This window comes from Copadichromis virginalis, linkage group LG18, assembly GCF_057382275.1.
Source record: "Copadichromis virginalis isolate Kocher_CV1m ecotype Utaka linkage group LG18, C_Virginalis_male_GT1.1, whole genome shotgun sequence".
In the NCBI taxonomy this organism is placed as follows: Eukaryota; Metazoa; Chordata; class Actinopteri; order Cichliformes; family Cichlidae; genus Copadichromis; species Copadichromis virginalis.
In genome coordinates, this window is record NC_140635.1 from 23,870,914 (window position 1) to 23,897,239 (window position 26,326).

Sequence of the window (26,326 nt, forward strand, 5' to 3'; positions counted from 1 at the left end):
GATGGTGTTGTCTGCCACTCGCTTTCTCTCAATAGTTTGGAGTCAGACTGAGGGGAAAATGGGAAGCAGCAATGGAACCCGAGGCTAATAGACCAAAAAATGAAGACTTGGCATAACACTGACAATATCAGAGAAAGACGGGGCTTGCTTTTTCACACTTCCTGCACTCATACACATGTGGCATCTATATTTGGGCTACTGTGAAATACTGATGAAGATTAAAAATAGTTTTTAATTTACTTTGTTTATGAACAAAACAGGACAACAACTGAAAAAAGACATATCCAGGACGAGGACAAAATGACTTATTGGAACAGGGCGCTGCAGGGGTTAGTGTAGTGTGTGTAATGTGTTAGAAACCTCTGTGTAACAACTTTTAACCATATTTTCTCAGTGATCAAGGGACGGCTAAAACAACATAAATGCTGAGATTTTATTTTATTTTATTGTAATTAAATAGCTAACTATATACAAAAATTGAATTGGTTAAAGTATAAATTAGAATGAGAAAAATTAAAATGTGCATATGTCCCACATGCAAAGCAAAATCCATGCAGGAGGCCAGATGATTTTACAGGTTTTACAATCCTGACCTCCTGAGGAGAGACGTATCACTTAAACTTTAATAGTAAATACGGATGCATGCATCGGGAGGTCTGATATTTTAGCCCACATTAGTGTCAACGGCACAGTCTGATATCGAGCATTCACCTCGTGTCCATGTGAGTTAACCTCTGTGTGCTCTGTTACCCTCCCAGAGTCAAGTGGGCCGACTACCCCAAAGTGTCTGTTTGAGTACATTTCAGTGTGGATATATCTTCTGCTTGTCTTGTAATGAACTGGAAACCTGGCCAGGTTTTTTGGTGTGTTCTTGCCATCACACACTGCAGTAATCTGCAATGATAACAATATGAAATGATCTGGCTTCCTTTAATTTAGAGCAGGAATGCGTGGATGAATAAAAACTGAGTGAATATGATGTATATATATGTATGTATAAGATGAAGTAAACACATCTGTTATTTGTCCAATCGACTCCTTAATTTCTCCAGTTCTTCTGATCTTCTTTTTTCCTATTACCTTGTGGTTTAGCCAAGACACATAACATTTCTTTCTCAGGACATGTCCTGCAGCCAAACTGGTGCCTGACACTCTTCTTTTTGTCATCTGCTCTCAATCTGTCTATCAAGTCTTTTATTCTTTCTCTCTTTCTTCTCTTTCCTTAAGGGGTGAACAGCAGTTTGCTGATCCCGTTATGCTTGTGGGGATAGCCTACACTGGATTGTTTCCAGATTTTACTTCTCCTTGCTGCTTTATCTGTTTAACTTTTCCCCCTTTTGTTTGCATCTCATCTTTCTCTTCTGCTTGTGCTTCAGCTCAGATTGCTGCAGCACAAACGCTGCCCCTGCTCTCCCGCTCTCTGTCCACATCACTTATGTTAACCTTGGAGTTTCTATTCCTACGGCTGCCTTCCTGTCTCGCCTTACTCTTCCCCTCCATCTGATTGCTTGTTAGTTGGTATGCAGGCTTGGACCCCTATTGTGCATTCTTGCCTGTCAACACTCTTGTTCTCAATCTCCCTTTCCTTCTCCCTATATCTTTCTTTATCCCCCCCTTCCAGCTCCTAGTGGTGAATCTTGCTCTCTGACAAAGAAAGCAGCACAACTACATAAAGAGCACAAGTCAGGGCCTGTTCAGAGAGGATGAATGGATTGCAACAAAAAGAAGAAAGAGAGGACATGTTGGCAGTCAGACACTTAAAGGCAGAATTAGGGAAGAATTTAACACCTCAGAGAGATAAAGTGCAGCGGGGGAAAGGAAGAGGGAAGAAAACGGGGAGGGGCCACGACGAAAATAATATATGGATGGAGTTCTGCGAGGGTAGAAGCTTTCTCGCCGAATGACAAATGGGTCTCGAGTGACAGAGTATTATATTAAAAAGCAAATTGATATGCAAATGTGGAGTGTGTGGCTTTGGAGGACAGGGATAGCCTGTTGTCCTCACTGAAGTGGAACAGTGAGGCAGAGAGAAAGGTGAGAGCCCGGCTTTGATACTGATACAGAAGTCCATTAATGTGTGTTTTTGCGTGATTGGTGGGTGTACTTTAAATCAGACGCAGCAAAGTATAGCCCAGGACCGTTCACGTCACAGTGCAGTACAGCATGATCGAGGATCCGCTAGTGGAAATCCAGGAGGACTTCCTCATTATAAAGTCTGTTCCTGCACCAGACTCTATGAGTGTTCATAACGTATGGTAAATCCATGCGGCAAGAAACTAGTAATTGAACAAGGGTACGTCACGGGCAACACAGTGTTTTAAGCAGTTGCACTCAGTCGGTTTTTGGTCAGTGTATATATAATTATATAACATAACACAATTATATCATCTCCTTGACTCCTGTATCACTTGTAAAGAGAAAGAAGGGTATCTTAACCTACAGCACACAGTATCTGAGACTGATATTCTAAGATTTGGTTAATTAATCCCGAGTGAATGACAAGAACATGGATTCCGCGGGGGTCTAAGGTAGAAAACCAAAATGACTGCTCTCCGGGGGTCTAAGTGTTAAGCCAGAAAGGCGGGTGGATGCAGTGTGTGGATAAATCATTGAAACTGTGCACCACTGTGTTGATGCCTGGAAGGAGAAACAAAATTATCTTAAGTTGTGAAGCCACTAAAGCACCCCAAGCTGTGCTATTCTGCGATGTCTTTCACTGCTCTGCTTATTAGCTCTTGAACTGGGACGCCAAACCCAACACGCTGAGAGCAAACAGACGGGGGGAAGGTTGTTAAAACAGATACTGTTTGGTTAAGATTTTTGTAAATCTTCTCGACTTTAACCACACCACATCACTAGCTGTGATCAATGGATGGAACAGATTAGACTGTATGGGGGAAAAAATGACCTTCGACTGGAGGAGCAGATGAACTGTTTAAACTGTTTAAACATGGCAAAGTATCGACAGTGCAATGCTTGTTTTCAGCTGTGCAATTTTTCTATTACTATTCGTAAATTTTCGTTTAAAAATGAAACGTGAAAAATCACTAAAATTAGCAAGTAAAGAAATGGAAAGGTCTTATTCCAGCGTCTTTAGTCGAGCAATCACAGGTCAGCTGCATTTAATTGGAGATATTAAATATCTGTTTTAGACGCACACACAGAGATACAGCTGTCAGGGGAAAACAAAAGCCACAGCCATGTCAGGTTTTGCACCGTGTTTAAAACTGCAGCGCTAATGATTCATGACACTTCTAACTGGAGAGGAGAAATGAGTTGCTCTGTAATTACTATGGAAATGTGTTCATTTCCCATCAGACACACACACACTCACAGATAAGCAGCATGCACCCATGGTTACAAACTAAAAGAGTGATCCGGAGGTGTTTCAACCATTGGTTTTGGTGTTTTGCTGATCATATACACACGTATGTGTTTGCGTGTGTGTGTGTACGCATCCCCACGAGATTATCACAGCTAGAGTCGAGGTGTGACCCATGTACCCATTCCCCATATGTTTTAAACGCATGCCCCAAAGCTCTTTGTGTGTGGGAGTGTGAGTCAAGGGGGTAATGATAGTCCCTTGGTGCTCAGCTAGCTTGAGCTCAGCTGATAACCAGGTGGGCCCCACCTCCCATTTCATAAGAACATTATGCCCCCCTCTCTTTATCCTCAAATACCAGTAACCAGTCTCTGCCGTTAAGTGTGTGTGTGTTTGTGTGTATTCCCAAAACAGCCTATTGATGTCTGGGTTATGCCATGCATTCAGCTGTGTAAAATCAACACAAGGATTAAACACCAAATGACTGAGATTTTCTGAGCCTAGTGGAACCCCACCTTTCTGCATTTCTGTTGCCGTGTGCTTCATCCTTAGTCAGAGCACATCATATTTCTTTTTCCCTCAGTAGTCCTCTCTTTTATTATTTTTGTCTTTATCTCATTTCTCCTCTCCTTTGCTTTATCAAATCTTGGCCCGCTGTTTCTTTCAGTCTCCGTTTCTCTTTCGTCCTCCTCTCCACTGCTTTCTTAAATCGCGCGCTGTCTATGCTTCAGATTTCTTACTCCTGGCCCTGAGCCCAAATCAATTTGTCTTCATGATGGACAGACATACTGGCTAAGTCCTCCTTTACCTGTACAAGACTCAAGGAGAATGTGATAAAAGGGAGGAAAGGAGGGGAGACCTATGACCTTTAGCAGTCCTCTTAGATTATAGTAATAAACTAAAGAATACAAAGCAAAGACAAAACAAATAAATAAACATCCACAAATTCACTTATTGTAAATTACCTTGAAATGAAAGAGGAGGAGAGAAAAATAGAAACCATGTGGTATTTATGTTGTGGTTAGTGAACCATTATATGATACTGCTTTTACATTTTATGTTTTTGTCCTGAAGTTTTGATCTAAATTTAAAGGTGCGGTAAATCTCAGAGACAGTGTTATGGTTGATTATAGCTCTTAAACACTGTTTGAGGCAAACGACCAACAAAGTGGAGAGAAAATACACCGTTCTGTCAGGAACACACACAGAAGCACAAACCCTCCCCCGCGAGGTCTGTAAGACAGAAAAAGTTAACACTTCCACACAGCTGCAGTGCAAGATTGAGCTGATCAATTTGTCAATATTTTGTCTTGATCATTGGGCTGACTCTTGCTGCAGGGTGCCCAGAGGGGGCTGGGGAAAGGGCATAAATGTGGGTGTGTGTGGCTACAGTTAAAAGCGGTGCTTGATGGCCAGAAGGGTCCAAGGGAAGGTACAGAGGAGTGCATTAGTGCATTGATCTCTGCCATATACATATACAAACACATTAATTCTCTAACCTCGGGCATAAGAGCTCAGCGAGGAGGACTGCAATGAACGCTGGAAGCAGAGAAATATAAAAATGGTTGTTTTTATTTTTTTCTCCAGCCTTCTTTTATTCAGAGGAAAGAGGTGTGTGGAGAGATTTCCCTGAAAATAACATTGATTTAAAAAAGCAAACAGATATGTGCAAATTACATACATACTGCACAGTCCACTTTAGTAGGTACACCTTACTAGTACTGGATTGGACCCGCTTTTTCCTTCAAAACTGCCTCAAAATCTAGGTGTCCTCTGACATCTGTGGCACCTCCACATATTTCTTCCACGTGTTGTGCATTCGAGATGCTCTTCTGCATGGCTTGGTTGTAGTGAGTGAATATTTGAGTTACTGTTGCTTTCCAGTTAACTCAAAGCAGACCATTCTCTTCTAACCAGTGGCATTATAAGACATTTTCACCATGAGTAGTCAGTCCATTCCTGCTCAGTTCATTGTTACCTTTCTTCCCTATTTTGATGCTACATTTAAAGTACCCCAGGTCATCATGATGTTCCAAAGATGCACTGAGTTGCTGCCATGTGATTATCTTATTGCATATTTGCATTAACAAGAAGCTGAACAGGTGTACCTAACAAAGTGGCCAGTGAGTGTGCATGCCCTTCGTTGGTGTAGAACATAGGTGTCAAACTCTGGCCCGCGGGCCAAATTTGGCCCTAATTACATTTGGCCCGCGAAGCCAATACTAAATTATTATTAGAGCTGGCCTACTGGTATTATACAGCTAATATATATATATTGTTTAGTATTAAGCTTTGCTTGCTCCATATTCAGTTTTTCAGCAAAACCTGTTTGAGTCCATAAGAAGAGATTCATTCTTAAATCTGGAGGAAGATTTTTTTTTTCAGTAAATATTAATGTTAGCCCGCGACCTTGTTCCAGTTTTGAATTTTGGCCCACTGTGTATTTGAGTTTGACACCCCTGGTGTAGAAGATGGTGGCGTTACTGTGGTGGAAGAATAGTCACTACTGTGAGCTTAGAGCTGCTTATTGTACAGCATTAGAATAAAAATTATCTCTTTTTCAGGCACTGTGGATATATCAAAGCCAAGCAAGACCCCGATGAAGAAAAGATGCAGTTCCAACATGGGCGAGGTAAAGACACGAGCATGTGCAGATCCAGATAATATTATATTAGATAAATATTATCTGCATGTCATTTGTCTTAAAACCAGACTTGCCACCCACATGTTATGAATCATATCACTGCGTGTATTTATGGCTGTAAACAACAAACAGATGGTGGAATATTTTTCAGTAAACGAACAAAGGCAAGCACTAATGTGACAACGTCCTCAGAATTAACCCCTTATTTTTTCACATGCATGTAATGCAGTCGGGCTTTGTTTGTAAATGAAATGTACAATGAGAACTTTAACTTTAATATTCCAGACCATATCTCCAACATGGCCGGATTTTCTTACAGTGCATGTTTTTAAGCTGTAAGCAAATTAAATTCTGTGCCCATTTCCTCGCTTTTCCACTTGTGCAGTCAAGCTTCCAGGCAGCAGGACTTACATCCATCCTCACACCTATGAAGACCCCAACCAGGCTGTCAGAGACTTTGCCAAAGAGATAGATGCTTCCAATATTCGCATAGAGAGAGTCATCGGAGCTGGTGAGTTGGCATAACAAACCCAGCAGTAGACTACTTTAATAAAGGAAAAAGGGATTAAATGATTTCTTAATTTTAAGGATTAAAAGGAGTCAATAAAAGACCATGTTAAACTCAATGTATGTGTCTGTGCACACGTGTAGGAGAGTTTGGCGAGGTGTGCAGTGGCCGGCTGCGTATGCAGGGGAAAAGAGAGATCTACGTTGCCATCAAGAGTTTGAAAGCAGGATACTCTGACAAACAGAGGCGGGACTTCCTGTCTGAGGCCTCCATTATGGGACAGTTTGACCACGCGAACATCATCAGGTTGGAGGGCGTCGTCACGAGATGTAAGTGAAGGCAACAGTGTGACGAAGCCTTTACACTACGACGATGTTTTTAAGGAGTCCTTCGCTCCCCTCTCCCTTCTCTTGTGTCGATCTCTGTGTGTCGCACACCTGTTTGAGACTTAGCAGAGCTGTCAGTGATGTAAATCGAAGCTGACCCTGGATCAGATAAAAGCTCCATTACCATGGTAACACAGCGGTGACGCATGGCAGTGTGCATGTGATGTAACCATCCTCCTCTTAAATGACCATTTGTTTACTTCACAGGATTGTTTTTAGGCAAATTAGAATGAGTGCGTGTGTTCGTGTTAGATAAGGCAGTGCTGGTACAACAGTTGATTGGTTATCACTGAGCCACGCTCTCTCGATCATTCACTCCATCTTTCTCGAAATCTATTCGGCTCTTGTCTCAGACCTCTATCTCGCGCTGCTGCTTTCTCTCTCAGTCAGTGTCCATCCCTCTCTTTCAGTGGCTCCCCTGGTTCGCTCTATTCCATTCTCGCTGTCTGTCTCATTCACTTAATCCCAGTCTCATCTCCTCACCCTCTAGCACTCTCTTTCTCTCACTCTCTTTGTCATTCTCACTCCATGTCTGACAACGTAACTGCTACGTTTACCCAGATAAATGTGAAAATACTACACGGACACCTCCAGCTGACTATCTCTATCAACGTAATGCCTTTGAGCCCAAAGATTGAAAGAAGTGCAAGGATTCATCAAAGCAATTCGAAGGAAATCCTGATTCTTGCTATGTCTGGATATGTCTGCCCTTATGACAGGTTCACAACCAAAATCCATAAAGGAAAATGTCAAATATACATGTGACTATGAGCAGACAGCCAACAGATAATTATTAATTTTATTGATTTTATGTCACAATTTTTAATTTTAGAAAAAAAAGGATCTTTTCTGTTTTTTTGTACTATGGTTTCAATCGCTCAGGCTTACAGGTTAAATTCCTGAAAACCACAGGCTTGGGAAAAATGCATATTCCCTAACTAGTTGGTAAGTAGTTACTGGAGGTTTCTAGCTTTCACTATGAAATCTGTTGCGCAGCCCAGTCATGCAGGCATTGCGATCAATCAGCGACCCCCTGGCAACCACAGGTTGCTAGGGAAAAATACATATTCTCTAACTGTTGGAAGTGGTTACAGTAGGTTGCTGGCGGTCACTGTGGGTAACTGGTTGCACTGGTTGGTATATGGAGCTGCACTGGACTGACAGATCAATCTCTAGACCTGTGTAACTGGGCTTTAGCCGCCGATTTTCCAGAAACTACTTGCCAAACAGTTGGGAAATGTACATTTTTCCTTGTCTCTAGCTCTTTGAGACTGTAGCCTGAGTAATCTACAATATTTTGTTTGCGTCAGTGGTCCCATCATAATTTCAACTTTTCGATTTCTGCAAAACTATTTTACAATAAGTATCATACACGCTTGTTAGTGGCTGGAGGCATTAAAGTTAAGAAGATTTTTCATTTCTCAACAATTGCACATTTATAGCTGATTCAGCTTCAGTTAATATCTGGATGTTAACAAACAATGAACTAATTCTTATTCATCGTAATCAAATTAGTTAATAATTAGTTTGTAAATCATCTATAATGAATCAGATATTATTGTAAAACTGCAACTAATGTTTAAAGCACCTTGGAAATTGTTAATAAATACAGTGTAATGCATCTATAAACAGTATTTGGATCGCTAAAGTTAAAAATAATTGTACAGCTTATTCCCTGCTTGTTTCTTTCACTTACAAAATAGGCCCATTCACAAACATGACCCTGTGGGATGAGAAATGACACTTAGGTTACCACTGTGTTAAAATGTGATTTTAAGAGCCCAAGCATCATTATATAAATGAAGATCAATGATGACTGACACCCATCTCACTATTCTCATCACATTGTCCATCTCTCTCGGATGCTGCTTGCTTGTGGCCTATTGACCCTCCTATGGGAATAAAACACTTTTTTACAACAAAATGATAATAATGACTAAAGAATATCATTTTATGTGTGCTGATGTCATCAGAATTTGATTGCTACTTAACATATAGTACAACATAAAGTTTTTAAAATAAATGATTTTTAATTACACGACAAAGTAACATGAATTACTCATGTTTAATTAACTTTATGGATTATTACATATTTAATTAACTGTTAATTTACAAATTAAGAGCTATTTACAGAAATATTTCTCTTGGCTGTGCAGCACTGCATAACAGTCACGTTATAATGGTTAAGATGCCCAGTTACAAATACTGAAAATGTGTCAACCCTAACAATTAGCTCGCCTGCATTACAGCACAGTATAGGTTCAATCTGAAAGCTTCTTCTGATCTGACAGATATTTGAGGGCGGTCTATAGACAAGCAAATAAGAGAGAGAATCGTCATATTTATAAAGATACAGGCACCAAAATAAGCCTCGGCTTTTCCCCTAATCTGACTCCCTCCTGTTCCTGCTTAGTGACACAAACAAAGATTTTCAGTCCATCACACCAAGCTGTTCAGTGCAACTCAGGCCAACAAAGAGCAAGTGCATATACACGACCTTTTATTGCAATTATTAATAATTCATAAAGTTAATTGGATGTGTATTTGGCTCCATGAATATTCAACAGCATGCATATTACAAATGAGACTTCACTGCATTTCTTATTAATTTCTTCTTGTGCTGTCACTCTCTTTGTCTCTCTCTCGCTCTGTCTGTGTCTATCTCTCTTGATCTTTCAGACATGAGAGACATGTAACATGTAAACGTGTAATTATAGCACTCTTTTTTTCCAGTAACTGCCACTATTCTGTTTTAAAAAAACAGAATTAATTGAAGAATTACTGCCAAATCCTTGACGTTTTGGGTCAGAGGACATCAGCGGGGTTGACACAGGAGACGGTTAAAGAGCTGAGCAACGACTTGACAAGTGATTTGCTTTAACATAATCAAGTACTCATTACTTCGTAATGTTCTTTGAATGTAAAAATACGTTTGTGCGCTTTGGCGTGCTTTTAGCAGGTGTATTTAATGAGCGCTCGCCTTCTTCTACACGTATTACTTTGTGTCTGCCTTCTCACCTGTCTTCACGGCACATTGAGAAGCTGATAGAGCCCCTCAGAAACAAATCTCACGAGCAAAGCAGTAATTTCACAGGTCACAGCCCCAGGTGTGCATGTGCGGGCGAGGGGGTGAGAGTTGAGAGGGGTCAATAATTCCTTCAGGCCCTTTTCTGCAGCCCCAGCTGGTCCTTTTACACCACCCTCAGTCTAATCAGACAGGCTGACTCCAGCTGATCTAGACTCAGGTGTTGGTGTAAACAGTAGCAGACTTACAAGTAGAAGGCGGAGTATTGGTTTGAGTAGGAGTAGGTAGGTAGGTGTAATTACGGAGAAGCTCAAACTTGAAGGGAGTCGTGTTGTACTGCACAATACTTTCTTATACAAATGACAGAATGCACTGCAGCAGAACTCCTGATAATAAGTATTTCCATTTTCAAGGCTAAAATCATATTTTTGCAAGTAGTCCGGAATTCAAACACTATTTTGCTATGATGTAATATTTTTCTTGAGAAGTCACTAAATTATCTTAATAACTGCAGCATAATTTTCTTTTGATCTTTAATTGGATAATGGATTACTTGTTTCAACAGTGCAGACAGGAGTAATGTTAACTGTTGGCGGCATTGGGGCTCTTGATCTTGTTGTTACATGAAGTACAATAGGAGCCTTTGTTGTACTAATTATCTAAATGGCTGTGATGTGCCAATAGTAAAAGTACTATAAGTATCTTTAGTAAAAGTGTGGCTGATTCAACCAAAGTTGTGGTAGTAGTAACAAATCTGGCACAGTTCTGGCACAATATTCTGACTATCAGTGTGAGTGTATGTGTGTCTGTGTTCACTGCTTAAAACCTCATAAGCCTTCATCCGCTCCTATGTGTCACACTAATAACCTGCTCTGCTGTCTATCACCTGATTGCTGCTATTGTCATGCTAATTAGAGGGCCACATGCAGAAAAGGAAGGGGAAAAAATGCTCTTTTTTTCTGTCTGTCTCACTGCACATCAGAAAAGTGCAGCAATCTACCCCCATCCCATCATCCCCTCCTCCCTGCCCCTCTCCATCTCCTTATCTCCTTTTTATCTCCACCGTCCCTCATTTTATCCATCCATCCTCTATGCGTTTTACAATCGCTGCAACAATTGGCCCATTTGGAAAACCCTCAATTACCGAAGTCCTTCTCATCTGACACACACACACACACACGCACGCACACGCACAAACATTAAAAAGGCTGCTCTACAAAGGTGCTGTTAAACCCTGCAAAACCACATTTTCCTCTCGTCTTCTGTTTGAAGAAACTAGTGATTAGTTTTAACTGTGTACCTTTGTGCGCTGAACAATAGGTGTTTCAATATTTCCTGTCAGACTCTTTGAAAGTATTCTGAATATGCATGTAGCTTTGTAGATTGGACTGCACAGACAACGACACGGGGAAGCGGGAGAAAAGGTGACAACGGGATGTGGGGAAGCAGGGGGCATGGATGGATGAGAGAGGATACAAGAGGGAGGAAATGAAAGAGGATGGGGCTTGGGAATAAATGAGGGTGATGGGGGAAGATGTGCAAAGAGATTTGAGGAAAGGAGGGAGCAGATAGAGGAGAGGAGAGATGGAGAGGAGACAAACGTGAGGAAATGAGAGGAGATGAGAAAGCAAAGAGGGAGGAGGAGAGGTGAAGAGAGGAGATAAGGTTATTGAGTTTCTGTCTTTCTGTTGCTCCGCTCCCCCACAACCTCGCGTGGCTCTTCCCAGAACAGAGATCTGTCCTGTGTTAAAAGCATTGTATAATTTAGTTCAGACCCTTAACATTAATCAATACAGCAGTTATTTCATTTTCTCGTTTGTACCTTGGGCCGCCTCATTCAATAATGCGGTAATGCGGCCCACTGGCGCACACACAGAGTCTATCACTTTCGTTTACGCTCGCACCAACACGCACAGAAACAGCCTCTCATAATGTAATTTGCCAGATAGAGTGTATATATGTTGTCTCTATCACTTTCATATATACACGGCAATTCACAGATTCACACAAACACACGCATCTACACACACACGCACATGCGTGCAACGCCTAAATGATCCCACCTTTATCCCAGAGAGAGAAGAGACAACACTTTCTTCTTTCACTTAATAAAGTGATGTAAAATAAGAGCAAACTCCTTTCTGATCCATTTCATAACACACTAAAGCACACAAAACATCAAGACCCAATCTGCAGTCTGCACTAAAATACACGTACGTGCATACAGTGGGAGGCGCTTTCGGCTCTGCAAACGGATGCGTTAATTCTGAAGCCAATGAAAGGCAATAAATTCGAATGAATATGAATGTGATTAGTTAATTATGTGCTTTCAGGAGGAAATTGAGGAGCGCCTGCGAAGATTTGGCTGAGAGAGCTCCATGACGAGCTGAAGTGAAGTGTGAATGGCATGTGATGAAGTTGCTGCAAGAAGTAAAAGGGATTCATTGTACCGTTGAGTGTGTGTATGTGTGCACGTGTGTGTTTGCATGAGCACCTGACAAAAAATAGATGAAATGAGCTAATATATAACATGAGTGCGTGTGTGTGTGTGTGTGTGTGTGTGTGTGTGTGTGTGTGGCCGTTTCATTGGTAACCTCTGTTATCTTTTAGAGTTGGAGGGGTAATTCTGTATGGCAGGTGTACAGATGATGGCTAGTGATAGCAGTGTGTGTGTGTGTGTGTGTGTGTGTGTGTGTGTGTGTGTGTGTGTGAGTACATGCCAGACTAACACGGCCCACAAGGCAGAGACAAAAGGATGAATGTGTTTCATTGTGCTTCACTCTTGACCGCTTCCAACACTGCAAACCTGAGGGCAGTCTTCACTTGTAGCATACATACATGCTGCTGACACCCATGTAACACACACACACTCAAACACATAATTGGTTTTTAGGGTTAGTTTTTTACAGCTCTTTTCCATTTCATGGCTGTCTGCTTTGTAGAATACCATATGCACAGATGCTTGTCGCAGAATTACATACATGCATTCACGTTTATGGAGTCCACAAAGTGCAATTAAGTATTCGCAAAAACTGAAACAAACACATCTCGTGCAGGTAAACAAAACGGTATGAAGAATCAGCGCTTCTTTCAGTCATCATTCAGGATCAGATTATTGCCAGTGCTGCGTTTACATACGCAGACGCACACATACGTTCTCCACCTATGATCTGAGCTGAAATCAAACAGTCATCATTGAGTTGTCTCACCCCTGAGTTCAGTTCTCCTTTTCTCTGTCTCTCTCTCTCACACACACACCCACGCACACACACAAGCACAGCGACAGGCCACACACAACACAGGCCCCGTGTGGAGATAAATGTGACCAGCAGTCCTCACCCCCAGCAGAAGAAAATCCAATTCTCTTTCACTTTTATCCCTGAGACTAATGTTACTGTCAAAGAAGACACCACCACCAGAGACCGGCCGACTCTGTTTGTGTGTGTGTGTGTTTGCTGTGGTGAGATACTGAATTCATTTAAGGTGATGTATTGCTGTCTTTACCTACAATCTTACTGTAGGCCTCGGTGGTGTTGTTCCTGCCTTTTCACGACATGCTTTTGACCCATCCTCCCACCATCCCTCCGCCTCTCCTCTCGTCTCTTCTCCCCTGCTTTCCCTTTCTTCTTCTTTATCGTTCTCTTCTCTCGCTCATCCATACTTTCCTTTCCTCCTTTTTCCTCCTGTCTCCTCATTGCTTTCAGACCCCACCCTTCCATCATTCCCCATCTTCTCTGATCCAATGGTTTTTGTCTTTCTTGAGCTTACTTGAGCTAAGTACTTCGATGCATACAAGCAAGAAAGACTCTTTTTAAAATACTTTTTCCCTCATTTATCTTTCCCTTAGGTTTTTTTCCCAACATCTCTGAGGCCTGATTTGGGAAACGTGACCTATTCATCATGTTTACAAGCTACTCACACACCCACCTACATACACATACGCACAGTCATTTGTAACTGCACATTGTATGTTTGTTTGTGATTGGCAAAGCTCGGCTGTAGGGGGTGGTACCAAGGGAGAACCCCCTTAAAGCACGGACAACTGCAGTTTTTGGTATTCGTGTGTGCGTGCATGGGTGTGTATGTGATTGCAGGTACTTTGTTAATCATTTGTAAGCCGCACCAGATGCCATGCAGGGGACCATAGTGCACAGGGCCTGTCAGTCAACCCACGCCTTCATCACACATACACACTCATGCAGGTGCAGGTGCACAGCGATCCAACAACACAACCCCCTTCCCTTGAGGCTGATTAGTATTCATGAGATCTCAGGAGGCCCCCTTAAACTCACTCACACACACACACACACACATATTCTGGTGGATTGGTCTATTCTAATTATCTCCTGGCGTTTATGGAGAGGGCTGATTAGAAGCTGTCAGTGTGACTGATGACGACATGCCATGCTATCCCCTAGAGAGAGACGGAGACGGAGACGGAGGGAACGGCTGGTCACAGCTGTGGACTCTGCCTCCTCTCTGTCCTCGGCTGTAACTCAGCCTTACTAACAGCTGTCTTGTAATGTTCCTCTGTAGGTAAGCCAGTGATGATCATAACGGAGTTCATGGAAAATGGATCTCTGGACACTTTCCTCAAGGTGAGTCACGGCTCAGCTGGAAGGAATACATCTTTTCTTCCAAGGTCAGGGCCACGAGTCTTTACAGATGCCACAAAGAAAATGATGTCCCAGCTGAAGAGACATTGAAATTTTAAGTTGTTGTTCATCTCTTAAAGCTGAAGAATTCATTCCACCAACACTTTGGTGGAATTATTTTAAGTAGTTTTCAACAAAATATCTATAAAGGCTTTTGTTGTACAGAATCTAAAATTATTATGTTCTTTATTATCGGGTAAAAGGTGGGAAACACCTGACATTTTTTTTAATAAAAAAGACACATTTTCACTTAATGGTACAGTTAAAGGAGGATAATATCACTGTTGTCATGGTTACAATATATAGAGAATTTAAGAAGGGTTTGTAGTCATGTTATGAGCACGAACACAAACAATTTGGGGGGGGAAAAGCAAAGCAAACAGAAACATTTAGATGGGTAATGTTTTCCTCACACAGTTTTTGATAATCGGTCAATGAAATGCACTTAGAGTCCATATTCCAGGGGGGAAAACTGCATCCGAATGCTGACTGGTAGGCAATAAAACAAAGAAAGTATATTGCTTTTTGTGCATTTTGCTCTGTCAGGATATATATTAAAAACAACAATGAAACTGTAGCGGTGGCTTCTGTTTTAACTTTAAGTAACAGATTTCTATGTGAATATTTTTATTTAATCGACTGAATACTTTAATGAACTACTCAGACGGCAAAGATAGCATTATGAAAATGTTAAAATTGTGATATCTACAAGCACAAAATAGAAATATAGTAGAAGTAGTAAAGATTGTGTAGTAAATTAGCTGAATCACGGTTTCCATACACCGAGCTGAACAGATTTAGATTCAGTGTCGTTTGTCAGGCAGTAAATTCACTGCAGTGCTCGGAGCCATTAAGGCTGTGATGATAGACCCATTGCTTAATAGACACCAATCCTGGTAGCAAACTGAAGCAAAACACAGTAAAAGCAAAAAAAAAATGGCTCAGGCACAGTGTGACTGCCACACACAGCCACACGTTTTGTGTGAGAGCATGTACTGTAGCGAGGGTCCTAAACGTGTCCACAGGGAGCAGTATAAACATGGAGTCATCTTTATAGTTGGTTATAGTTTACGGTTCATTAAGTTCCTAATTTTTTTGTTCTGTTTTTTGAGGTAACAAAAAATATATATTATTATAAAATAACATGCCCAAATTAGCCTAATATTCCCGCTTCTTGCTTCTCTCATCTCTTTCATTCATCTCATTGTCAACCTCTCTGGCCTGCATTTGTCTCATCTCTCTTTCCCTGTCCTCTCCACTCTTCCTCCTCTTTACTGGCAATGCAACGTGGTGGGCAGATTGATAGAGGAAGTCTGTAGGTTTGTTAGACAGTCCAATCAATCAGCATCTCACAAAACCACCAGCTAATTAACTTAGTCCACAGCTGCCGAGGGAGGGAGTGAGAGAGAGAGAGAAAAGAAACGATAGAGGAAGAGGGTGTAGGGGAGGCACAGATGCAGAAAGATGAAGGAAGATGGATGGAGAGATCGAGACTGAGTCAAAGTATTACAGAGTTTCTCCCTCTCTGAGACACAGTCTTGAGGAGAGACAAAGATGGATGGAGAGAACAAAGAGACAGAGGAAGGAGAGTTGATATAAAGGAGAGAGGGTGACTGATAACATGAATGGTTTTTTAACGGGGACCATTGGCCCAGGGCAGAAATAATTGGCACAGGAAGGTGAGCTGGACCATCATCGATCAACGGCCTCCACTCTCTGCCAAAGACAGCTCAAATCTGAAATCCAGTGAGCTCTGCATGGGCACGCGGTCAGCGTTTGAGAGGAAACTTTTGTCTCCTCTGTCAGGTCCAATCCTCTGCAAGTTGGATTTCTATGTGATCCTCCATTGATCCCTGGAAGGCGACATCCATCTTTTGCTTGCCATGCTCCAAAGGGAGGTTAAACTGTGGGGTTAGCTGGATCTAAAAGAGATTCACAGCCTTACACCAGGACATTTGCTAAGTGTGTATTGCTGACACTGCGGAAGCTCAAATCCTGGGACTTACTGGTCATTTGGTGACCACAGAATAACATTTTACTCATATAATCTGACGGCAGACGTTTTCCACTTCAGTTGACATTTAAGCCTGTGTGGGGCTGTCATGATTTACAATGAGCAGGTAAGCAATGGAATTTACTGAACACATTGCTTGTATTATGAATACGGTGTATTATTTAAACATGAAGGGATGGATATTAAAAAGTTGCCATTTGTCAAAGTTTGACAAATTGTGTTAAATTTTACTTTTGGGAATATTATCCAAGTATTATGGATCTACCAGTTTTCTGCTGCCCCAAAACAAATGTTTCAGCAAAGCCTACCAATCAGAAGAAAGTGGGCTTTTAAAGGCATTAAGAGCTAAAACAGTGGATAAACTGATGGTTGCATAAATGGCCAGTAAAAGAAAACCAAGGATGAATAAAGATACGCTGAACTGCGACTCGTGTAAAGATTCTCTAGTGGAGTCCCAGGACAGAAATACTAGAACTGGGCACAATTCAATCAACCTTTCTCTTTGGTCTTCCTTCCAGAAACATGACGGCCAGTTCACGGTGATCCAACTCGTCGGCATGCTCCGTGGTATCGCTTCAGGTATGAAGTACCTGTCAGACATGAGCTACGTGCACAGAGACCTGGCAGCTCGAAACATCCTGGTGAACAGCAACCTGGTGTGTAAGGTGTCCGACTTTGGCCTGAGCCGAGTTCTGGAGGACGACCCAGAGGCCGCCTACACTACAAGGGTAAGACACACTCTCACAGTGGAGCCAGCTAAGGCAAAACACTGTAGACGGAAAGCTTTCATGCACTCGTCACTATTGAGATTTCCACTTTCAGGAAGTTCAAATTAGTTTTACTGCACGGTGTGCAACCGGAATACAGTCTTAGATGCAAAGTGGGCACTCTGCCTCTCCACATTCCCAGTATTCTCAGCAGTGACCTCACTGGCCCTTTTCTTCAAGGATGCAAGCTCAAGCTTTAATAAGTAAGAAAAAAGACAATGTCTTGAATGTACGGTTTCACACTATACTGCATTGGGCAAGTGTGTTTTGAACATTGTTCTACAAAGGCTTTCACAGCCAATACCATAAACCCATGCTGTCAAGTCAAATCACAGCAGTCTTTGGCAACGAGAGCATCCTCTCACTGCGCTCGGAGAGAATGGAGAAACTTAAATGTCAGTAAGTTAAACCACTGCGTAGTAACTCATCTAAAATGTCCACAAGGAGATGACATTATTCATATTCATAGGAAGGGTTGGATGTTATTTTTAATATGGCATTAGCATTGCCCTGGGAGGAGTGTATCAGCCGCTGACTGCTCTATTGAAATCACACACAAACTCCTACTGATGTCAGGAGACGTAGATGGAGAGCTGCAGGCACTGAGGGGTGCAGGGGGGAGTAGGTGGGGGTTGTAGAGCCCGAAAACGAAGATGATTCAGGAAGAGAACAGAGAGCGAGAGAAAGGGGGGAAGGTGGCAGAAGGATGGAGTAAGCGTAGTTAGGAGGGGGGAGATAAAGGGGTGCGGTAGGTGTGTACAGAGGTGGAGGAAACAAAAGTACAGTGCAGAGTGACTTGGAAGCTTTGCCTTTTATTTGACTTTGACCGAGCAGAGATGGGGGATGCTAGGTGGTGCAGAGGCAGCTGCCGCATGTTAAAAAGCTGAACGGAGCCTATAGAGGTACAATGTGTCTGTGTGTGTGTGTGTCAGAGTGAAAGAGAGCGAGAGCTCTTGCTGCCTATTGTGTGTATACAGTGGGCTATATGAATCCTTTTGATCTGAGGATTGACGACAAAGGCAGGGGCGGTGGTGCAGGGAAAAAAAGATAACAGAAGAAAGACAAGTATAAGAACAAACACTGGAGCAAACATTAACCCCTGTTGTCATATTAAAGCAGAGCGCTGCTTAGTGTATAACCTCTCCTGCTCTGTTCCTAAAAACAGCACTGCACCAGGCTTCTTTGCAGCAACCATTTTATAATTTGTTTTCTCTCCTCTACAGTACTCTGCTGTATCTTGATTTATTACAGCGCTAATACAACAGCCTTGAAGTATTCACTCTATTATTGGCAGCACGATGCAGTGGGCCCAGAGCGGCTGATATTCAGTATGTGAATAAATGCTGACTGCCTCTGGGACCATTTACAGGGAGGGAAGATCCCCATCAGATGGACAGCTCCAGAGGCAATAGCCTACAGGAAGTTTACCTCAGCAAGTGATGTGTGGAGTTACGGCATTGTCATGTGGGAGGTGATTTCATATGGAGAGAGACCCTACTGGGAGATGTCCAACCAGGATGTGAGTCACACATAAACACACGGTCTCAGGTTCGATGTTAATCAAATTAGTGCACTTACACAGTGCTGCCAGCGATAAAGAGCTACTTTTTCAGTCTTCAGTAAAATTCCTATCTATAACAACAAGTTTGCACATTTTACATTTTTCCTGTATAGTACTGATCACAGAACTCGATACCTCTCTCCCTGCAGGTGATCAAAGCAATAGACGAAGGCTACCGTCTTCCTGCTCCTATGGATTGTCCTGTGGTGTTGCACCAGCTCATGCTGGATTGCTGGGAGAAGGGGCGAAGCGACAGGCCAAAGTTTGCACAGATTGTCACAATCCTGGACAAGCTCATCAGAAACCCAGCCAGTCTCAGAGAGCTGGCAAACAGCTCAGCATGGTCAGTGAGAGAAAGATGTGAATTATGACTGCAAATTTCACTGATAAATCTTGGCACGCCTGGATTAAATTGTAGAGTAGAGGTACAAAGTGCAAAGCAGTAAATGAGGTGACATGAAAGAACATTATTATCTTTTACAAACAAAGCCGTATTTATGAAATGGAAATGTATTGATACAGACTCGCGTGCTTGTTTCACATTCAGTGTAGATGCCCCTAATCCCCAGTTATATTGCACTCATCCACTGAATATAATTATTTGTGCATTTGCATTTTGTAACTTCAGGCATTTAGCTAACCCTCAGAATGAAAACAGCATGCAGACGTTCCAATCCCTTTCCACTCCGACATACTCAACAGAAAAAAACAAATGCAGAACACAGCAGACTCAGAGAACTATGTAACAAGACAAAAAGACTTACACGGGCTTACACAAAAGCATATACTGCACTATGTAAGTGAATATTGTAAGTTCTTTTAGCAAAAAAGATTGTGTTACCTTTGAGTGTGCAATGACAAATAGATCATTTCTAACAATTTATAAGAAAAAAAAGCAAGCAAACAAGTCAAGGGTTTTATAAGTAATACCACACAAGCTTGCTCTGGGGTGAGGGCAGCATTAATCATACTTACCCGCTAATGGTTGGGTTTAAAGTTTATGTTTTTCTTTTCAGCGGGGATTTGAGGCTGTCGTGCTGCGGTCATTGCAGAATTATAATGATTCTGTCGGCAGAACCAAGACTGATGCGAATAGTTTTTATTTTTACGCACAAATTATTGACTTCGGCAGTGACAACAAACTGTTTTTCTAGCCATAAACCGGCCAAAGCTTCATTGAATTTGTATTTGTGTTTTTTTAAAAATCCCAGCAGGGAGGACCCGTCCACGCCAGAGTTCAGTGTTAATACAGTGGATGAGTGGTTAGATGCTATCAAGATGGGCCACTACAAGGAGAACTTTTCCAGTGCTGGATATGTCAGCTTGGACTCTATCCTTTACATCAGTGTCAGGTGCAGACTTACAGGATTTTCAGCATGAGTAATAACACAATCTACTTTGGTGTCATTTGAATGTGAAGACAGTGAATTGGACATGAAACTTGGTATTTTAAATGTAAAACAGATGCATTTTCTTCGTAACAAAATAGCTTCGTAATACTTTGCCTGTATTTTTTTGTGTTTTCCATCTAGTGAACTGGCTAAGATGGGAGTGTCCCTGGCTGGCCACCAGAAGAAGATTTTGTCCAGTGTGCAGAGCCTGCAGACCCAGGGGACGCACGTCCAAGTATAACACTTTCAACATTAGAGAAACACGAGGAGACAAAGTCAAACTGGATGCCCCTGTTAAGAGTTTCCCCACAGCAACAGAGTTGTGATGTAAGCTCTGTGCTTGGGCCTTCTTGGATTTTGAGACACATTAAGATGGAGACGACATGGACGTTTGCCTCCTTCACCTTCTCGCAGTTTCCCCATTTGTACCATCCTTGGTGGGCACTTCTGGCTTTAGCTCTCAGAGTCCCAGCAATACGGTCACCATTATGGAGCATCAAAGAGACACATTTCCAACTGCAAGGCTGCACCTGAAGCATCCCTGATCATTTCACACCGTGTCAAGTCAACAAAACAGGAGGGGAAAAGACTTTAAACAAAAGAAATGACAAAAAAACAAATTAGAATATAATATCACTGTCTGTTAGGTGTACAGTTGTTTTTTCTGTCATTTTGTTGGCTTTGAGTTTTCACCTTGAAGAGTTTAAAAAGGGTCAGATGGTATGTACATGTGTAGATATATGTTTATATGGGCTGTGTGTCTCACAACCATAGAGATGGACCTAAAGTTTGTATTGTTGGTGAGGTTTATAGGCTCAACCTTAACAGACGTAATTACTTAGTACGCGTGTGGCCCCTTGCATTGCTCTCTGTACACAGAAAGCCAGTGAATGAGCCAAGATTTTGAATGAAATGAATGTTTGGGTTTGGGGAGAGGGGAACTGAAAAACTGGACCTTTAGGGATAGAGAGGGATATAGATTTGCTAGCTCACATAGGATGGAACTATGATTCGTTTTTAAATAGTGTATTGGACCAAGACCAGGGCTTCCTTAGTGACTGCTCCCAGACACACTTCCATAAAAACTATACCCAGTGCATGTTTGCAAGTACTCTTGCATTTACAGTACAACCTAACTAACAGCAGAGAATACAGCAGAAACAGCTACGGTGCAGTTAGCACAGAGAAAATGTTACTCTTCCGTCGTCTTTTCCAAACAGCAGTCTATCACAGGTGTTATAGTATGGTGTTGTTGCAAACACTTCAGCCCAGAAGTTTGCCTTCCAGTATTTCAGGTATGTTAAGAGGTTTATAGTGTTTTGTGAAGAGCAAAGTTGATGCAGACAGATGTCAGGACAGATGTCGTGACAGACTTGACACTGTTAAGGACGTATGACTTGTTTTTCCAGTGTTGTGCCATGTACAGTAACTTTGAAATGTTCATCTAAATAACGACCCACCATTCCAACTCTATGGTTTTCTTTCATCAGTTCCCGTGGCTGGATGGTTACACAAGGCCAGTTAGAATAATTACAGTGGTTTGTGTTTTCCAAATAGTCTGCTTGATGAAAAGAAGCATTGGACCCTTTTTCAGCAAAATGAAATAGAAGCAGTGTTGACTTTCAGCGGTGCCACCACAAGAGGGTAAATTTGACTTTAAAAAAAAGAAAGATGATTTGTGCGTGTTGTATTCTATCACTTCCCTGGTATCTGTCATTTTCAACACCCTTATTTAAAAAGAAATACCCATAACCTAAAGAAGCATTTTTTTCTGTATTAGAAGGAAACTGCAGCTTATCACAATAACTATCACAATAATTATACAGTAATATATGAAGGGACCCTCTTTGTGTACACTGTAATAATGGCACTGAACCCGCTTTTAGTGTATTTCTGCACCCAGTTTTAATATTTGTGGTACTCCATAGGACCAACAGTGGCATAAAGTACAGAATATATGATTGTATCATAGTGTAAAATATGTACAGTGTTGATTTCCAACGTTAGAATGTTTGTAATGATAACAATGATGATGACTATGATGTACTTTTATTGTGAAAAAGAGATTTCTGAAGTTCTCGTTCAGGGGTGGGTCATACAGAGGTGAAGGTGATACGTTGGTCTGAACAAAGGAATGTAGCATGGTGCAAAGCTTCAGCTTTTATTGACAGGTGAGAGTGACTGCAGTTTCTACTATAGCGTTAGGATGAGTAGAATGGACTTTCTTTATTGATACACTGGCTTCATTTGCATATCCACCTTAAAGAGTCGTTACATGCACTTTTTTGACCTTGGACTGCATACAACACAATTTTAAAAAGATGCTTGTTCAGGAGAGGGAAGGACGAAAAGTCTAACACGAAAAATCCTCCATTTAAACTTGGATCTGATATCACAGATTGAACATTTGCTCTCTCCTTACCCTAGAAATGATAGCTGAGCTTAGCAGACTTGTCAAGCATTGCATTTCTATACATGCTGCAGTAGTTTGCATGGTATAAGAGTATTTTTAGAGGGTGAAGAGTATGAAGGGTAATGCTGCTTCCCTAAAGTCAAGAGCAAAAGAGTAAAAGTGTAAGAAATGGTTTCTGCAGCATGTTTGTCGGAACTAATGTAAGTGAGCTGTGACTGTTAGCTTATCTATTAGCTTTGTAACAAGACTTTACTTCAAAGGCTAAGAAGTACATCTTTTACTTACTAAATTTCTTTATTTTCTGGAGTTACAGGGTATTTTAAATCCAGTACATGTATATGTCCAATCAGTACATGTGGCTTTGGAAGTCACCTGGAAACTCAGTTAGCCAAGAGAGACCTTAGCTAAGGCGATAGACGGTATAAAAGATGGACGTAGCCAATGTGCTTACATACTTTTGTGCGTGAAGTTCTGCTTTGAAGCCCCAAGGTGTGTGTTTACCTCATCATCATCTTGGCATTTTTAAACTGGATTTAATGAGGGAAAACCACACTCTCATTTGCTAATGGCTTGTCAATCACATGTCATTAGCCAGTGATCATATTCTGAATAATAATAATGAATTATGCTATTCATTGTATTCAGTATGCCTTCAAATGAGTCACCGTTCCTCATACTGAGGAAACTGTCCCCTGAGGTTAGAGCAGAGTGACATTTTTCTATCAACTCCTACAAGACTGGAAGTGTTTTTGCAACCACCAGTATCAACCCCAGTGGCCAATAAATAGAATGTAGATTTAAAGTCCTTTTCGGACCCAGAAGCTATCTTCATTTTTTGTACCGCCTCTGACTAAACCTGTAAATTTAATTGATTAGTTATCTACAACAGATAAAATGTGCCCCTGGTGGTTGTAATTTAGCATATTGTTATTCTGAAGTAGAAACCTACGTTTGTCTAACGTTTCAAAAATATAATTAGTAACATGCACCATGCTAGAAGGGAAATCCAGACAGGCCTGATAGTTATAAAATCTGAGCCACTCTGCTGCCAGTGAAAAGTTGCTTTTTTAATTGTGTTGTTCGGCCCCAATGTTTTAGTACTAGTAAAATAGAGGCGTGACAAACTGTTCTGCTTTTTTCAGCATAAGCCGCAGATGCAAATTCAGAGTTTGAAACTGTTCATTCTACTCTTGCTAACTCTATGATTTCACTCTAGCGGACTACCCGTGACCGCTGGCCTTTTAGATGCCTTATTTTCTGAGCTATTTTTCTGTTTTGTTGCCCTATACAGGGGATATTGAGAGTAAAGTGTATTTATCTGTGTTCTTAAGGTAACCTCACATTAACACCCTGGTTTTATAACATCCCAGAGGCCCCCTCAAACTGTACCATCATAACTTCCATACCTTTAAGTAGATACTATTAGAACCGTCACACATGAAGACCTGTAAAAGTGGACGGGGAAAATCACAGTGTTGTTATTTATTTGCAAATTATGAATATGATTGGCTTTCAGTTCTTTTCTTTATAAGTGCCAAATTCCTCTTGCATTTTTAACATTATGTTACTGCCTGCAAAATAATGGTGAATTGTTGACATTGTCCTCTTTTTGACCCACTTATTCATCAGCACTCTCACTTTAGAAGAAACCATTTTGGTTTCTACTCTGAACTCCCTGGTTTTTATCACTTTTCACCATGTCAAGGTTAGCTATGTGGGCTGGTTTGCTTGAACTTAAATACAGTGTTTGTATCCATTCTCCACAAAGTCTGTATCGTAAATGTTAATGAGTGATTCTCATCTGAGACTTTTAGCACTCTATCTCCCTCTTTGTCCTCCTCTCTCTCTTTGTTTGGCCATCATACAAGGCTTATTTGTCCCCATGCCAATTTCCTCTGCGTTGCTTGTTGTAAAGGGTGTAGGCATTTTAATGTCTTTCATGTCGCTGTAATAAATATGCTAATATTTCTAATTTCTCACCTGAAGCCTGCAGTGTCTTTTTCTTCAACACATTTCCTGCTTGTCTTGCTCCCTCAGAGAGAAGATCCCAGAGAAGATTGAAAAAAACTTACAAATATTATATATACAAAAAAAATATAGTCCCAGCATTCATCTAACGTTTTATTTTACTTATTGAACTGAGCTACTAGGTGCTTCTGGGCAGGTGTAGATGATGGCTTTCGGTTCATTTATAGTTGTCACGTATCGCATAAAACGCATCTCATTGGGTCGGCTGGTATTCCATTAATTCCATATTCTCAGCCTTGGCCTTGTATGTGTTGACAGTAATGACAGTAATGTTGCTATCACTACACTATCGAGGCTGATATATATACTGATAGTGAGTCCCATTACAGTAGATGCTTGCTGATGTGAACACTGCTCTACACACCATCCCCACTGTCAGTAACACTGAAACCAATGAGCTCATATATATTGCCACAGTAATCCTTGGATTACTGTGGCACTTGGATATAATATAAAGCATGCATGTAGAGAAAGTTCCCCATGGAGAAGAAGGCTGGAAGCCACTATTAAGGAAGAAGATGGGCACATGAGAGACAGGTCCTGGATGAAAAGGAAGGACAATAAAATATCTACAACAGTGATGGCAAACAACACCAGCGCCAAGTGGCTGGTGGACCTAAGATCCAATCACAGCACCTTCCATGAGTCGGAGTGACATTAAAAAGGCAGACATCCAACAATGAGTCTCCGTAATGAAGGTCTGGACAGCACCGGGACCTAACATGATTCATGTCTACTGGCTAAAGTAGTTAACAGAAGTCAGTGGTCACCTAGCACCACAAATAAGGAAACTACTAACAGCAGCTACTCAGCCAGACTGGTTAACACAGGGCAAAACAATCCTGATCACGGCAGCCGATTACCTCCCTCACAACAACATAGAAGCTCCTCTCAGATATTGGAAATAACACCAAGCCAGATCCTGGTTGATAAAGCAGTACAACAGGGCTCTAAGATCAATTGGAACAACTTGACCCCCGCCTAGATTGACTACACAAAAGTATATGACAGACAGTATGTCTGTGAAGGGTCTCAGTCATCCAGGTCATGGTAGTCTAAGGAGCCTTGAGAGAAAAGTGTTTGGACTTCTTTAAGTTGCTTCTTTAAATTGCTTGAATCAACTTAAAGAAGTCCAGACACTTTTCTCTCCAAGCTCCTTAGACTATATGACAGACATGGATATTGGAGTACTTGGCATTATACAAGGCTAATAGTGCACTAATAGCATTCATCAGAAACCCAATTGGACTCCTAAGGACTGGATGCCAATTCCAAGGCAACTGCACAAATCATCAACAAATGAAGACAAATGAAGGTGATGCACTGTCCCCACTATTACATAAACAGATTCAGGAGTGATGCGACCATCAGCCACCTTCTATACATGAATGACATCGAACTGTATGCTGGGAGTGAACAAGATATTGACTGATTCACCTCACCAGGATCTACAGCAAGGTCATCGGGATGTCATTTGGGCTCATAGGTGTGGACAAATGTTTGGCAAGATAGGGAAGGTGATCTGGACTGAAAGGGTGGAATTACCAGGAGGTACAATAGCAAACATATAAGACGACGTCAAGTATTTAGGCTTCCCACAACAGGTACCATG

The 26,326-nt window shown here is 41.4% G+C and overlaps 1 protein-coding gene across 3 annotated transcripts in view; it reads left to right on the forward strand.

The window, feature by feature from the left end:
- LOC146687901 (ephrin type-A receptor 3-like) overlaps positions 1-24,665 on the forward strand; it is an 80,871-nt gene extending 56,206 nt beyond the window's left edge. Inside the window, exons 11-19 of one of the 3 annotated variants that reach the window (XM_085438795.1) lie at positions 5,887-5,954; positions 6,352-6,477; positions 6,618-6,803; positions 14,422-14,483; positions 17,073-17,282; positions 18,691-18,840; positions 19,032-19,225; positions 20,094-20,234; positions 20,415-24,665. In XM_085438795.1, the coding sequence (XP_085294921.1) occupies positions 5,887-5,954; positions 6,352-6,477; positions 6,618-6,803; positions 14,422-14,483; positions 17,073-17,282; positions 18,691-18,840; positions 19,032-19,225; positions 20,094-20,234; positions 20,415-20,514 (1,237 nt within the window). In that variant the 3' untranslated portion in view covers positions 20,515-24,665. The remainder of the gene's footprint in view (positions 1-5,886; positions 5,955-6,351; positions 6,478-6,617; positions 6,804-14,421; positions 14,484-17,072; positions 17,283-18,690; positions 18,841-19,031; positions 19,226-20,093; positions 20,235-20,414) is intronic. The other 2 variants (XM_085438796.1, XM_085438797.1) reach the window with 2 other exon arrangements.
- The last annotated feature ends 1,661 nt before the right edge of the window (positions 24,666-26,326 follow it).